Raw genomic sequence first — 15,761 nt, forward strand, 5'->3', positions numbered from 1 at the left:
TTATAGAAACTCTTGAATTTTTTTCTGAATCTATGTCTATTTCTCAGCATTAGCCTTATAAAATTCCAATTGTCTGAGTAAAACCACAACCCTTAATCGGACAGCTGGTTAAGAATATGAATAGTGTAATTTTTTTTCATTTCATTTAATTTTTTGACCTTGGCACCTTAGATAGTAGGGGTGGGGAAAAAATGGATACTGTGTAGCATGGTGATATTTTGTTTGCTAATAATGTATGGATACAGGGACAGCAGAAATCGATATTTTGTTACAAAAAGGTTTTTGTGCTCTGACTTCAGAGCATGTTGATCCTTTTTCTGAGCAAGAATCCTGACATTCCTTCACTGTCCAAATGGGTTTAACTTGTTTATGGCAGCAATAAACATGACAGTTTACTTATTTTAATTTAAGACATGTTTTATTTTAATTAAGTTTAAAACTTTTTTATTTAATGTAAAATTATATTTTGTTTTAATTTACTTTCAAATTCTTCAGTTGCTGAAGGGGCTGCATAGTTTTCATAAACTGCATAGTTCAGAATAGCTATAATTGTACCAGATGGTTGATTCAGTTAAGTTGGACTAGACTGTAATACAAACCGTTCAGTTTGTCAACAATAAAACTGAAATGAGAGAAAGACTGAGTGTGAGACTTTGATATTAGAGAAAATGAATATTGATAAAGTTTACCTTTATGTACAGAATCTGAATATCGCAAAATATTTTAAAAAATTGCAATAATATCGTATCGTGCGTTAAGTATTATGTATCGTGGGATGTATGGTGATTCCCACCTCTATTAGATAGTCCATAAAACAATAAACATAAGAAGAATTAATATGTGCAGTAGTACTGAACATGATAAAGAAGCATATAAATGTTACAGGGCAGACATCAAACTTGTTCTGTCTGTCCTCACAGGTCTTCTTCGTGCTGGCTACTATGACCTCCTCATCGACATCCACCTGAGCAGCTATGCTACAGCTCGCCTCATGATGAACAATGAGTACATTGTTCCCATGACGAATGACACAAAGAGCATCACTCTGTTCCCAAACGAAAAGAAGAAACATGGCCTGCCAGGCATTGGACTCAGCACCTCTTTGAGACCCAGAATGCACTTCACATCCCCAAATTTTGTTTCCAGGCCCGGACCATCGTGCTTTAACAACGGCAACAGTGGATCAGGAGATTGTTTCCAGTACAGCCCTGAATTCCCCTTAGACATACTGAAAGTTAAAACCATTGAGATGTTGACAGAGGCAGTACGGGAGGGGAGCATGCACGTACGGGACCCAGTAGGAGGCAGCACAGAGTTTCTATTTGTTCCACTCATCAAGCTGTTATATACTATGCTCATCATGGGCGTTTTCCAAAACGGAGATCTGAAGAATATCCTCCGACTGATTGAACCTTCTGTGTTCTGTGAACGACGCAATGAGCAGGATGCACTTTGCAAGGAGCTGGAGGTGCTAAAGAAGGGTGAAGCCGAAGGAGGAGGAAAGGAGGGAGTGCTGAATGTCCCCAAAGAAGGACTGTTAGAGATGAAGCTGCCAGAGCCTGTAAAACTCCAGGTGACACTAAGTAGAAACTCCCAGTTTGGAAATGCATTTCTTATATAGAAATTCACTGTTGTTTGCCATTTTTGTTTGCTAAGGTAAAGGTCCTATTCTGTTTATATTTCAGTTGGGATTATTATAGTTATTCCAACTAGTAACTAGGACCCTCCATGTGCATGCAAAGAAATCTCGAGACCCAAAGCGTAGAACTGAACAGGCATCAGTGACAACTGATACAACTTTCATTAAGTGATTTTACAGACTGTGTAGAGGTCATGCCAGTTGAAATAGGAATCCCTACATGAAGTAGTGTGTGTAAAAGGACATTAGCTATAAGCTGATGTGATCAGCACTGAGGTCAGCTTCTCTGGCTGTGTTACGTTCCCCTGAGGGGTCTAGGTGGTGAGGGGGAAGTAACAAAAAGTGTCCGGGTCAGGAAAAAGAGTCAAGGAGGCAAAAGGGTTAAATTAAATAGTTTTATTAAAGTAGCTCAACTAAAAGAGACGGACAAGCCGCTATCACCATTTAAGAAAACAAACAAAACTCAGGCGTTGGTCAATAAAGTAAAACGTAAGCCAAAAAGAAAGAGAGCAGCTCACTAACTGCAAACCACAATAACACAGCTCACTAGCTGTAACCACTCACATGGCACTCTGGCCCAGAGCTCACCTTTCCCTGGGCTTAAAACTCCTTGATTACTGACGAGAGTCAGCTGCACAAAAGAAAGGTGGCAACTAAGGCAGGAGAGATGGACGGACACGCCCACAAAGACAACTTCAGGAGGCGGCCCTGCTAGGGCCGTAACAGGCTGTGATAACAAAGCTGTAGAAAGCAACAAAGTAAAAAAAACATAGCTTATGACAAATCTTGAGACATTTTATCATAGACATCCAGATGCCAGGATGGTGTGAGCAGTATACTGAAGTAAAATCAGAATATTCAACAATCCAATGTAAGCACATGGTTCTCGTTTCTTGGACAAACACAACAGAAGTGCAAAGACAGAAGAAGAATTTCAGTTGTGCAAAAGTCTCAATCAGACATGTTGTACAGTTATGCATCATCGAAGTACCGGAGAAATTATAATAACTTAATACATCACATACCATAAAGGCCCTTTCACATAGAATTTTTAAATAACACGGTCGTCTTTTCCAAGTCCCTGTTAGTGAATGATTTAATAATTGATCGACAGATTGATTTACTCCACTGTTACCTTCTTCTGTGTCCAGAGCAGCAACCTGAATGCTACTCCCACAGAGGTCGATTATCTTCACTTAGTATAACTGGATACTGTTGCTCCTCTGAAAGAGAAAGCCTTAAATCAGAAGTTCTCCATGCCCTGCTCACAAATATGCACCTTAAAGCAGATAACACGTAAGCTAGAGAGGAAATGGTGTCTCAGTAATTGAGAAGATCATCATTTAGCCTGGAGAAATAGTTTGCTCCTTCATATTCAATCCCTCCATAAAGCTGGAACATCATCACTGATTGAAGAAAATAAGAACAACCCCAGGTTTGTATTTAGCACTTTAGCCAGGCTGACAAACAGTCACAGCTCTGTTGGGCCTTTAATGTTGACTAGTAATGACGTGATAAACTTCTTCACACATGAAATTTGAACCATTAGAGAAAAAATAAGCATCTCAAATGGACCATTATGTACAGCTACTTCCTGTGCCATTGATATTTACAGATTGATCTTTCTGACTTAAGTAATTACTTCCTCCAAACCATCTGTTATCTCAAAACTCCTTGAAAGAGTAGTTGTAAAATAGCTAACTGATTATCTGCAAAGGGATGTTTATTTGAAGAGTTTCAGTCAGGTTTCAGAGCTCATCACAGCACAGAAACAGCTTTAGTGAAGCTTACAAATGATCTTCTTATGGCCTCTGACAGTGGACTCATCTCCATGCTTATCCAATAGCATTCAGTGCTACTGATCATAACACATTATTACAGCGATTAGAGCATGCTGTAGGTATTCAAACCACTGCACTGTTGTCATGATCTGTGAGTGCAGCTCGTGTCTTGAAGACACGCGTGAATGTGGGACCAATCTTAACAAGTGATTTGTATTTTCTTAACAGGTCACGTCTCTGTCAGACTGCAGGCTTACTTGGGGTTTCTAGCGTATTTAAAATCTGAATGGAAGGAAGAGGCTTCAGCTATTTGGTCCCTCTTCCAGTTCCCTGTTTGGATTTATATAGATAGAGAAACACTCTCTATATTTTTAAAATTAGGCTTAAAACTTTTGGTAAAGCTTATAGTTAGGGGTGGACCGGTTAACGCTAAACCACCACTTAGTTATGCTGCAAGAACACTTATCCATGAGTTAGCTTAGCTACTTTGGGCTACACTCTAGGTCTCGCAGGATGAGACATGGAGTACTTCTTAAAAAGTTCACCACTTCATCACAAGGCTGACATAAAGAGACAGAAAGCTATTTACTCTCATATTGACAGCCTAATTTAGATTGCCAGTTATCTTTAGAAGCAGATGGTAGAATGAACGAACTCCACAGAAAGTTTCCAATCAAAGAAAAAGCTGAACCCAGAACCAGAATCATGCAGTAAGACCCAGATCTTATGGCAAATTCTGAATGTTCTTGTTCCTACAGAGGCAGCTACACCAAGAATTTCTGGTAAAATTCCCATCATACTTACCATAAAAAACAGAAACGAGACATTTGGGCTTTAAACAAGCTTTTTAATGATGTAATGACGCCAATTCATTTGTGCAGGATTTCTGCATTGGCGTCATCTGTCAGTTTTGTAGGGTCATGCATGGTCTTGACTTAGGTTGAGGGTTGAAATCCTACAATTATATTTAGGGAACAGTATGATTTGGCATTTTTCACAGAATGAAAACTTTAACCTAATATCGAAATCGCTTTAGAAAGAGATTTCCTAATGGCCACTATGTGCCTTTTTTTAATTTCTTCTTTAAACCATGTAATTTTGTGTGTGTGTGTGTGTGTGTGTGTAGATGTGTCATGTGCTGCAGTACCTGTGTGACTGTCAGGTGCGCCATCGTATTGAGGCAGTGGTGGCCTTCTCTGATGACTTTGTGGCTTGTCTCCAAGAAAACCAACGATTTCGTTACAATGAGGTGATGCTGGCACTCAACATGTCTGCAGCCCTTACTGCCAAGAAGACCAAAGAGTTCAGATCCCCCCCACAGGAACAGGTGGGAACACCACAGAACAACATAAAGCATAAATATAACTGTAACCAGATCTAGAGGAGCGCTTCAACTTGCTATTAATCTTATTGCACAGACATTTTCTGTAATTCAAATGGTTGCCTAGCAGAGGACTCTTGCTCAGTGAAGTAAATAATGCGACTACATACACATTTTACTTTAATTTGGCTTTGTATAGAAACACAGTTTTTGCAAACTGGTTGAGGGTGAACCCATAGTGAAACCTGGCCCCACCCTATCATGTGATATACTGAGGTCAGAAGGCAGTGAGTGGGCGTTAAGGCGTCTGGGAAGGATCTCAACACTGGACTATTGATAGCAAACAGCTGGTGTCATAAGCCCCGTCTCTGTTCAAAGATGGCCGTTCACAGTGGACATAGATGCTTCTTTCAGTCCTCTTTAAAACCATCTGTCTTCTCTGTCCAGCATGCGGACATTGGCATCCTCGAAAGAGTAACCTTTGACCTTTAGATGCAGATGAACAGCCAAGTCTTGTCCCGTTGAGCCAAGTCTTGTTGTGCCATGTGTTTATGCCAGTGGCTGTTTGGTCTCTCGAATGTAGAGGTCTGGGCGTTCCTCGCTACACTGTACAGCATGCACTACGTTGTTAAGTTTGTGTTTGGAGGTTTTGTCTTTGGGATGAAGTGTGTGGCTGGGTCTGAAGTATACTCTTGGCTCTTTTAAAGGGATAGTATTAGCTATTGGTACAGATATGTTGACGACACCTGGGTCAAAATCGAAATCCAAAAAGTAGAATCCTTCATTGCTCACATCAACTCAGTGATTAAAAACATCAAGTTCACCAGGGAAGACACAAAGGACGACTGTTTGCCTTTCCTGGACTGCGCCGTGCGCATTAAGGAGAATGGAAACCTCAACACAGAAGTTTACCAGAAGCCCACACAAACAGGACCCTAATCAGGACCCTACACCACCGGGCAGAACATGCTCCCTCTAAGCCTGAAGGAAAAAAAGGAACACACACATGTAAAGGAAGCACTTAAAACATGTGGTTATCATAATTGGGCGTTTTTAAAGTCAGCAAAGATGCACAGGAAAAAAAAGGTCAGACACCAGCGAGGGAGGATCAGAAAGACAAACAGAACAACTTTGCACCTCTTATTTAGCAGGTTTGTAAGAGAAACAGGAGAATTTTCTGTGACATCCCACTTTACTTCAGACCCAGCCACACACAGACAAAAGCTGATTTGACCCAAGTACAAAACTTCCAAACACAGACTAAGCAACATAGTGTATGCTGTGCTGTGCAGTGAGGACAGGTGACACCTCTACATCGGAGAAACCAAACAGCCACTCCAAAAATGCCTGGCATAGCATAGAAGGGCCACCTCAACAGGACAAGACTTGGCTGTACATCTACACCTGAAAGATAAAGGTCAATCTTTCATGCATGCCAGCATTCACATCTTGATCCGAGAAAACAGATGGTTCATAGGAGCAAAAGAGGACGTCTAGGTCAACTGTGCTTACGACACCAACTGTCAGCGACCCCCCAGCAACCCCTCCCAGGTACCTCAGGCCCCCAGGCCCCACTTACATCCTGTGTCAAGTGACTTCATTAGGTCATATGAGGTAAGGCAAGGTCTCACAATGGTTTCAGCCAAAGCCTCTGGTGATAGTGATCCACAACTTTTTTCCACATGTGATGATTCACATGTTGGAGTGACACCACTGGGCGGCGTTGCCCCACGCCACTGTCCCACTGGGTTTAAATATTACTGTTTTAAAAACCTGGGACTCTCTTGTTTTAGAACTGAAGAATGCTCTTGTATGAGAGGTGAAATGTTTTCAAAGGTTTTATAGTCCAGTCACCTTCGTTTAAAGCTCTTAAGAGTACCATGACTTGGATCACTGAGACGCTAAACAGACATCTTGTAGAGCCACTTTTACCAGCAATAACCTAAAAGGACCATTTTCTCTTGCATCGTTGCGGAAGAATTTTGGTCCACTGATCTTTACAGTGTTTCTTCTGCTCATTGAGGTCTCCAGGCTTTCATTTGTGCAAAGTGCAGAAAGGTCCTGCCAAAAGCACAACATGTATGATTTCAGTAAAGCTTTCAGCTTTCACACCATCTCGTAACTTGTAACTAAACATGTGTATGTACTTTGGATTTCTATATTGAAAATCTAATGGTCGCTTTAAAGGTTCTCTTACCAATCTGCAGATCAACATGCTGTTAAACTTTAAGGATGAGAAGCAGGAGTGTCCCTGTGCTGAATACATCCGAGAACAGCTGCTAGACTTCCATGAAGATCTGATGAGGCACTGTGGTCAGTTTCACAACACACTGCTGCATTAACTACAGTTGCCAGATCAATAGCCATAATATCATTGAATAAATATAACAGTAATGTGTGTATAGTCAGTATTCATTAATTGTAGACATACCATACATGCATTGATCTGCCCATTTTGCTAGGTATAGAGTTGGACGAGGAGAGAGGCATAAACTGTGACAGTGACTTCACCATACGAGGTCGACTCATGTCATTGGTGGAGAAAGTGGCTTATCTGAAGAAGAAGATGGCCAACCTGCCACAGGAAAAAAAAGACAGGAAACCCAGTAAGGCCATTCTTAAACGAGCTGCTAGTAATTCTCAGTGAATAGGAAAATGTACAAGCCTACACTGTTCCAAAAAATAGTAACGTCAAAGTATCTTACTGTATATTTACAGTCTTTCTAGAATATCATTAAATTTACATAAGTAGACTGTGATTTTACATGTCAAAGGTAAAATAACATAACATCACTGTAAATATAATAAAACACAATTTACTTGTTTTTTAAATATATTTTTTTGTACATATGCATATTCAGATTGTAAAAATACATTCAGAAATGTATCATCATTTCACAAATATTTGTCTGTTATGTGAGAGAATGATCTGTTAAATTCAAATGTAATACTATGGAAAAATATATAAAATGATCGAAAGTTAATGAGAATAATCAATAATTAAAGCAGTATTTGAATTATAATTTCATGTCATCTAGGTCTGATTCAATAATTCAGAGGTAACAAGTGAAAATATAATTAATAGGAATAAAAACTAAAAAAAACATAAATATATGTAGAGGTAGGAATTGCAATTAATATAAATCTCAAAGTATTCCCAACATTCCTGAACAGAAATAGGCCTCTGCACCTGGGGTGAGGGCGTGGCCATGAAAACAATGTGACATGCCATTGGATGTTGGGACACATAATAACGCGACGCTAAGCATCGGCCAATGAATGTGAACTAACAACCACATGGTCGCGGGTATGGCAGCACTGTAGGAAAACATCCTAATATAAAAGTATTTTACTGCATTTTACAGTTTTGTTCTTCTAGAACATCATTAAAGTTACGTAAATAGACTGATTTCACATTTCAAATGTAAATTAACGTTAAATCACTGTAATGTAATAAAACATAATTTTCATGATTATTAAATGTATCTGTCTGTACATGAGCATATTTAGATGTTAAAATAATTATAAATATCTGTCCCTTATTTGAAAGATTGAACTGTTGAATTCAAATGTAATGCTATGGATTTGACTTGAAATACCTTTATTAGTCCCACAAGGGGAAATTTCATGAGGCTGCCGACCTATTGCACGCAATGGTGGCGCCATCTTACCCTCCGACCATACATACATTACACAAAAACATCACACGGGGAAGACAGGTCAGAGAGGTACAACAATGGAAAATGCACAACACAGGAAAGATAAGGAGAAAAAAAAACTCCCCCCAGACTGAGCTCCAACAGGGAGATCAGTTTGAGAACAGAAAAAAACACCTCTGCACATGAAAACAACTCTTAATACACCAAAGAAACACATGACGAGCAACAGGAGTGGGTAAAGGGTGAGAGACAGCCGGTTTAGACAGTACATCCGGGCCTGCAGCCTGTGCGCTGGTCTCCTTGATCCACCGTCAGCATCGGAGGGGAATAAGCGTCGAAGGCGTTTTGAGGGGGGATGAGTGTGTGGAAAAGTATATAACATGATTCCTATAAGCTTGTGTTACATCATTGCTATTTAGGGCGATCGTGGCTCAAGAGTTGGCAGTTTGCCTTGTGATCAGAAGGTTGCCGGTTCGAGCCCCGGCTCGGACACTCTCGGTATTGTGTTTGTGGTCAAGACTCTTCACCTACTGGTGATGGCCAGAGGGGCCGATGGTGTGATATAGCAGCCTTGCCTCTGTCAGTCTGTGCCAGGGCATGCAATCCATTATTATTTAAACCAACTGTTAACTGTATATTTCTGTACATTTACGTATTATGATTCATATTGCCACATTCATTGACCTTGTTTATAGGTGATTTCATTGTTTGATCACGTTAAAATGTTTCTAATTTGATGTCTAAACGCACTTGAAAAGGCAGAATCCCATGTGAAATTAGCGCAACAAACTCTATTTTCATTACTGGAAATAACCGTATTTTTATGAGGAAGTTATTTTCTGTTATTTTACGGTAATATTTTGGCGCCCCAGCTGCCAGAATATTACAGTTTTTTTAGGATTTGTTTTTTTTTAACAGTGTAGCAGCTATGAGACAAAAAAAGTAAATAAAGGACATTCAATCTCTGACCTGCTCTCTCTTCCTCCTTCTCTGTCCTTCTCCTTAAGGTACCTTACAACAGCTCATTTCCGATACGATGGTGCGCTGGGCTCAGGAGTCGGTTATAGAGGATCCAGAGCTGGTCAGAGCTATGTTTGTCCTACTTCACCGCCAGTATGATGGCATTGGTGGACAGGTTTGTGTGTGTGATAGAAAAGAAAATCCATACCACTGGAATCTCCAAATAAATATATACAATATAGTCATGCTATATTTGTAACAATCTGATGTGAGAGTTGTTCTTTTAGGAAAATATGAGGAGCGGCTATCCAGCCTGCTCCATATGTGACACACTTCCTGGGGTCCCAAACAACAAATCTGGCAACTGTCAAGTAGATCAGATTGAACAAAACAATTGTTAAGAAAGCAAAAAATGCACATGCAAACAATCCTTGGTGCTACTTGACCTGCCTACAGTTCACCAGAGGCCGACTGTCAGCTTTGTTCAGATGATGTGGTCATAAATCCACCAGATAATCACGTCTAGTACAACAAGTTCCACAAGTCAAACAAATATGTGGGATGTTCTTCATTTATTTGCACAGTGTCACTAATATTAGAAACATCCCGTCTCAGAGTGATGCTCTATAAGACCTCCCTGAACCGTCTTCAGTTGATCCAGAATGGTGCAGCAAGAATACGAACTGGAACTTGAAAGAGAGCCCATATTTCTCCTACATTAGCTTCTCTTCAATTGATCCGTGTTAAAAGCATTAAATTAGAATTAAAATGTAATTTATAATCCTTCTGTCCCACATCAGATTGCACTCTCACAGTAACACTACAGTTATTTGAAAAGAACAATGTAAGTTGTTAATTTCTGTGTATTCATTTATCTCTCCTTACTTCAGGTACAGATGTGAAATATCATGCTCAGTTTGCACAGTAACCGTGCTTCTGCTTGTATGTTAAATGTATGTCAATCAGTTTAATAAGGTATGAATATGTCTGTGCAGGTGCGGGCTCTTCCTAAAACCTACACTATAAACTCCGTATCAATCGAGGACACCATCAACCTGTTAGCGGCTCTCGGTCAGATCAGATCTCTGCTGAGTGTGCGCATGGGAAGAGAGGAGGAGAAACTGATGATCAGAGGGCTGGGGTGAGAGCACGCTTCTCTGTCAGGCTCTTGCGTGTCTGATTTGTTTTCTTTGGAGTATTTTCTTCTATTTAGACTTGCTTTAACCAACAAGAAGAGGAAAAATGTAAACAAATATTTATGTGAATGAAAGTTCAGAAACAGAAATTACAATTTTGTGCATGTGTGTATATTTGATTTTTAATCTATCTACAGAATGCCCTACAGGCACATAAAAACAAATTCAGATGGACTTTTGTCTTCAAGTATTCTTTTACTTCTTGGGTAACTGCTCAGATGAACTTTAAAGAGTGTCCATGTAAGGATATGTCTTAGGCACACATAATCTGTATATCTCAGTCCAGCACAATAAAAACACTTTACCTATGGGTTATATGCTTTGTTTCGATGGTTTGCAAACCTTTGTGCTCAAAGAACACCTGTATTCATGCACAAAAGTCTTTCTTTTGGTTGCATTTCTCACAGACAATTTGCAGCCTTCCTGTCAGGATCGATACCACTCAACAAACATATTCTATGCCTCGTCTTCAGAACTTTATTATACACTTAAATACAAACAAATTGTCTTGCATTGGAGTGCATTAGATTGCTTGCAACTAGTAACTTGGTCTGCGTCACATAGCTCAAGTTACTCTAATGTGGTTTCCAAGTCCCACTTTAGCTTGCTTGGTAGCATTTACCAGCTAATCCTGGCAAATAACTGTTGACATCTATAGTCTAGCTGAAGCTACACAATACATGTGCACATGTGTCATATAGGTAACCTTCACATTATTGTTTGCTGCTTTTAGGTGATGGGTCCTCTTCCCTAGTGGCTAATTGTGGTTTGCTTCATACAAGGAAATGATCCCTTTCCCCTTATTAATCTCCTTGTAGTCAGTTGGTGGATTTAATGTCACAAGCATGTGATTCCCATTATCTAGCAAATTTGAAAATGCACTCTGGTTCCATTTGACAGATGTTTGTTAAGATCAACATTGTTGGTGACCCAGGTTAGGTTTGAGATTAGGTTAAACTAAAACGTGTTACTTTTAAAATGAAGTCTGGTTTTTGAGGCAGTTTTTTCCATTTTAGACATTGTTGGTTGCACTTGACCCAAAACTGTTCTTACTTGGTTTGTATCCAAAAGCCTTATAATAAAAATGAGCACCCATGAACCTCTTTTAAATGTCAAAACCTGAATATCACTGTTGTAATAACAAAACACTCTGGTCAAATATTAAACAGTTAATATATGAAAGAGTTTGAGCTGTCGGTTTAAATCTCACCCATCCTTCTTCCTCTCAGAGATATCATGAACAACAAAGTGTTTTACCAACATCCTAACCTGATGAGAGCGTTGGGAATGCACGAGACTGTCATGGAGGTCATGGTCAATGTGCTCAGTGGAGGAGACTCCAAGGTATGTAGTAGTAATAGTGCTGACATACTCAAGAACAACCCAAATGAGCACAGACAAGAGTCATGATGAAGAATGGTAGAGCAATGGGGAAATGTTGCATTCGTCTTCTGCTGTATTTCAAACAAATTATGTGTCACAAAATGTTTTAAATATATGTTTTTCCCCTGAATTATTTTCAGATAAATAAACACAAAGGGACATTTTGTCTAACAACCTGTGATGCACGTGTGTTTTCAGGAAATTACCTTTCCAAAAATGGTGGCCAACTGTTGTCGTTTTCTATGTTACTTCTGTCGAATCAGCCGTCAGAACCAGAAAGCCATGTTTGACCATCTGAGTTATCTGCTGGAGAACAGCAGTGTTGGCCTGGGTGAGTAATGATGACCTAACAAGCATTATTTCAGTTGAATATTTATTATGAAGAGAACAGGAGATGAAGGAATGTTGAAGACATTGTCAATACATGGTGACCAACATTTACCAATAACTAGCTCAGAATTGTTTTGTTGTTGATTAACGTTGGTAGTTGAGGATGGGCAGCAACTACAGAGTTGTGTAAAAGCTTGAAGAATGACGTTGCAATTTACCCACAAGACAGAGCTCAAAAAGACAAACATGCGCTTGGTGTCGTTTTGGCGCTCTCTGTCAGGGTGAAAAAATTAACATTGACATACTGGTGGAGGACTTGAACACAGTCCTCCACCAGTATTCATGGTATGAATGCATTAGCTTTGAAACTTGACAGTTTGTTTCAAGTATGGGAACAAAGCCTACTTGTTGTTCCTCGAGTATTTAAAAGTAGAATGGGAGGCAGAGCCTTCAGTTTTCAGGCCCCTCTTCTGTGGAACCAGCTCACAGCTTGAACATCTTAATACGAGATATTTTTGTTTGAAATAAGTGAAAAAATCTGCCAATGGAACAAGTGAAAATTCTCCAGATCCAACATGCACTGTCTAAAAACACGTTCTTATATCTCACTGAAACGTTACTCTGTAACTGATTGTGTCTTATTTAAGTGTGATGAGATATTTTGACTAGAATATATTAAGATTTTGAGTTTTTGCAGTGTATATTTATATAAATCTTGTCTACTCACTCAAAGCACTTTAGAATACACATTTACGCATTCACACTAACACACATTCGGGGATTAAGTAAATGGTAAGTGGACTGGTTCTGATAAAGCACTTTTCTACTCTGAGCACTCAAAGCGGTTTGCACAACTTGCCTCATTCACCCATTTGCACAAGCACTTTTTTATGCTTTCCATCTAACAATCACGCTCTGATGGCTGCATCGTCAAGCAACCGGGGGTTAGTATCTTGCCCAAGGATATTTGGCATGAAGACCAGAGCAGATGGGGGTTGAACCACCAAGCTCCTGATTAGTAGGTGACCTGCTCTACCTCCTGAGCAACAGCTGCCCAGATTGCCACTGACTTTTGGATTGACAGACTACCCTCTCTAGCTCTGGGATGTTTGTTGCTTTGGAGCAAATGACTCTCTATTGTGAAAGTTTGTATAGTTGCATACACTTTACATATGTCTTTTCCTCTTCTCAGCATCTCCATCTATGCGAGGATCCACTCCTCTGGATGTGGCTGCAGCATCAGTCATGGATAATAATGAGCTTGCCCTTGCTTTAAGAGAGCCAGACCTGGAGAAGGTGAGGCTGACAAAGACTTAGACACACACAAAAGGAAAACCGTAAATTGTATTAGATATTCTGAGGTCACTTTAGCCTATAGAATAGAAGAGCCCGTTATTGTCACAGCACATGTACAACGAAATTGTACCAACTGTGGTGGAATAAAATAGTCTGGGGAAGAAGATATGACTTGATTGACCTGAGGTGTCGACCACAGGGCAGCGGGTCAAACGGGTGGTATCCAGGGTGCAAGGGGTCACCCGTGATGGCCCTGTTTTTTCTGAGACAGGAGAATTTGGCGAGGGTGCGAGCTGCCATCTTATGAAGATTAAGGTCTGTTAAGTTCTTGTTGCCTCAGAGAAAGTTACAAAAGTAGATGGTGAGCCTTGGCTCCATGTATAACCTTCTCCAGCATCGTCCTACACCTTTGAATATGCCACAAAAGCGTTAGTGCTATTAGCTCGTTAATGCGTTGACGTCATCCATCTCGTTAATGGAGATTTGCCGCGTTAATGCATTTATGGTGTTAACATCATTTTAACCAGTGCAAGCTGGAGACAAAGCAAACAGAACCAAATGATAACCAATATGTAACAAAAATAACCAGAACCACAGAAATGTTAAAACAATGTTCTGGTTGTATTAAAATATTGTACACTGTATTACAACCTACAACAGTATCCAGTGCTGTTCCTACGCACTGCTGGCCAACGCTTCACTGAGTGAATGGGTTAAATGCAGAGAGTAATTTCCCTACAGGGGATTAATAAAGTATACATTAATTAAATGGAGTGTGTGGAGAGAAACAAAAACATAAAATAAAGTCAGACCCGGGTCTTTTAAATGTCAGTGTTTTCCAGTTCAGGCCTGTTGGGTGATCTGAACAGTTTATTGGTTGAAATCAGTCCATCGATTCATGTATAATTTATCCTTACACAATTCAGCCAAGCAGGCTGCAAGTGTATGAGCCGTGGCTCGCCCTCCAGTGCAATGAAGGAACATCACTCTACTGTGGATTTCCAGAAGGTCTATGGAACCTTGATGTTTTCTGTGGACTCTCAGTTTTTGGTCTTCAGCTCAAAAAACCTGACCTAAGAGGGAGCTCAGAGTTACTTCACATGCACGCTGACAATTATACATAAACATGTCTGCTTAAGGAAGAAAGCATGTACAAAATTAGGCTTAAACTTCATCCCCAAATCGGTTCTGTATTCCTTTGTAAATTCAAGTTCTGTTTTAAATTTGGTGCACAACTATAAAAATCAAATATTTTATAATGCATATTAATCTGGTCCTTACCAAACATGAAATTAACTTAATTAGTTCCATAGGTCTTATTCATACTGCTTCTTTAAGACAGCAGTCTCACTATACCCCATTCATTATACAAATTGATAATAGCAGTGGTTAGCAGAAAGACTACTTTAAAACATGTAGATGCAAACACTTAGAAACACCACTTAGAAAAAAGAGAGAACGAGTTTATATAGCAGCAGTTAGCGGGGTTAACATTTCAGCATGTTGGTTAGCAGCGGCAACTGTAAAGTCTACTCGCCAGTGCAAAGCACTTTGCATTCACAAGAAACAGCTTCAGGTCTCCAGATCTAGCAGTTAACAAAACAGACATCTCGCTTTTCAACCTCTTTTTCAACAGCAACAATGTTCCTCATATTTAGTTATCAGCCTTACCAGCGTAACCAAGCGGAAAACTGTTAAAGGCTGGAGAACAATTCCCATTGGTTAAAAATGAAATTGTCCATCAAGGTCAGAAAATAACAACTGTTAAACAAAAATGAATAAATAACAAGAATCAAATGTATTTGGCTTTCAACACAACAATAACTTTTTATACAGTCATCTTATTAGAATTTTGCTTTAGAGTTTGCAGTACATTACACCACATGAGTAATTCTGACCAACGGTTTCTACTTTTATCTGACTGTGACTGGGCTACAACATCACCTGCATAAAGCAAATCTTCAGGCCGCCAAATTGAGATTTTCCATTATTCATATATAGTCTATAAAGGCTATGAATTGGTGACACCGGAAACAAATGTATTAGTATAAAATCCAGAAAGCTACACACTGAGATTATTTTAAGGTGGCACAGTAGATCCGACCCCGCTGCCGGTAATGTGAACCAAGCTCTAGCTGTGGGCACAGTTTATGTCCCATGGCAACGGGTCGGGCATCCCATACTGCTGAAGCCCTT

The 15,761-nt window shown here is 39.7% G+C and overlaps 1 protein-coding gene across 6 annotated transcripts in view; it reads left to right on the plus strand.

Annotated features, from left to right (window-relative positions):
- Positions 1–15,761, plus strand: part of ryr2a (ryanodine receptor 2a (cardiac)) — a 292,365-nt gene that overhangs the window by 145,525 nt on the left and 131,079 nt on the right. For 5 of the 6 annotated variants that reach the window (XM_085170363.1, XM_085170361.1, XM_085170365.1 and 2 more), the window contains exons 39-47: positions 921–1,573; positions 4,547–4,747; positions 6,949–7,054; positions 7,204–7,347; positions 9,408–9,535; positions 10,356–10,501; positions 11,786–11,900; positions 12,138–12,270; positions 13,462–13,565. In XM_085170363.1, coding sequence (XP_085026489.1) covers positions 921–1,573; positions 4,547–4,747; positions 6,949–7,054; positions 7,204–7,347; positions 9,408–9,535; positions 10,356–10,501; positions 11,786–11,900; positions 12,138–12,270; positions 13,462–13,565 — 1,730 coding nt within the window. The remainder of the gene's footprint in view (positions 1–920; positions 1,574–4,546; positions 4,748–6,948; positions 7,055–7,203; positions 7,348–9,407; positions 9,536–10,355; positions 10,502–11,785; positions 11,901–12,137; positions 12,271–13,461; positions 13,566–15,761) is intronic. The other variant, XM_085170362.1, reaches the window with a different exon arrangement.

This window comes from Neolamprologus multifasciatus, chromosome 8, assembly GCF_963576455.1.
Source record: "Neolamprologus multifasciatus chromosome 8, fNeoMul1.2, whole genome shotgun sequence".
NCBI classification, from domain to species: Eukaryota; Metazoa; Chordata; class Actinopteri; order Cichliformes; family Cichlidae; genus Neolamprologus; species Neolamprologus multifasciatus.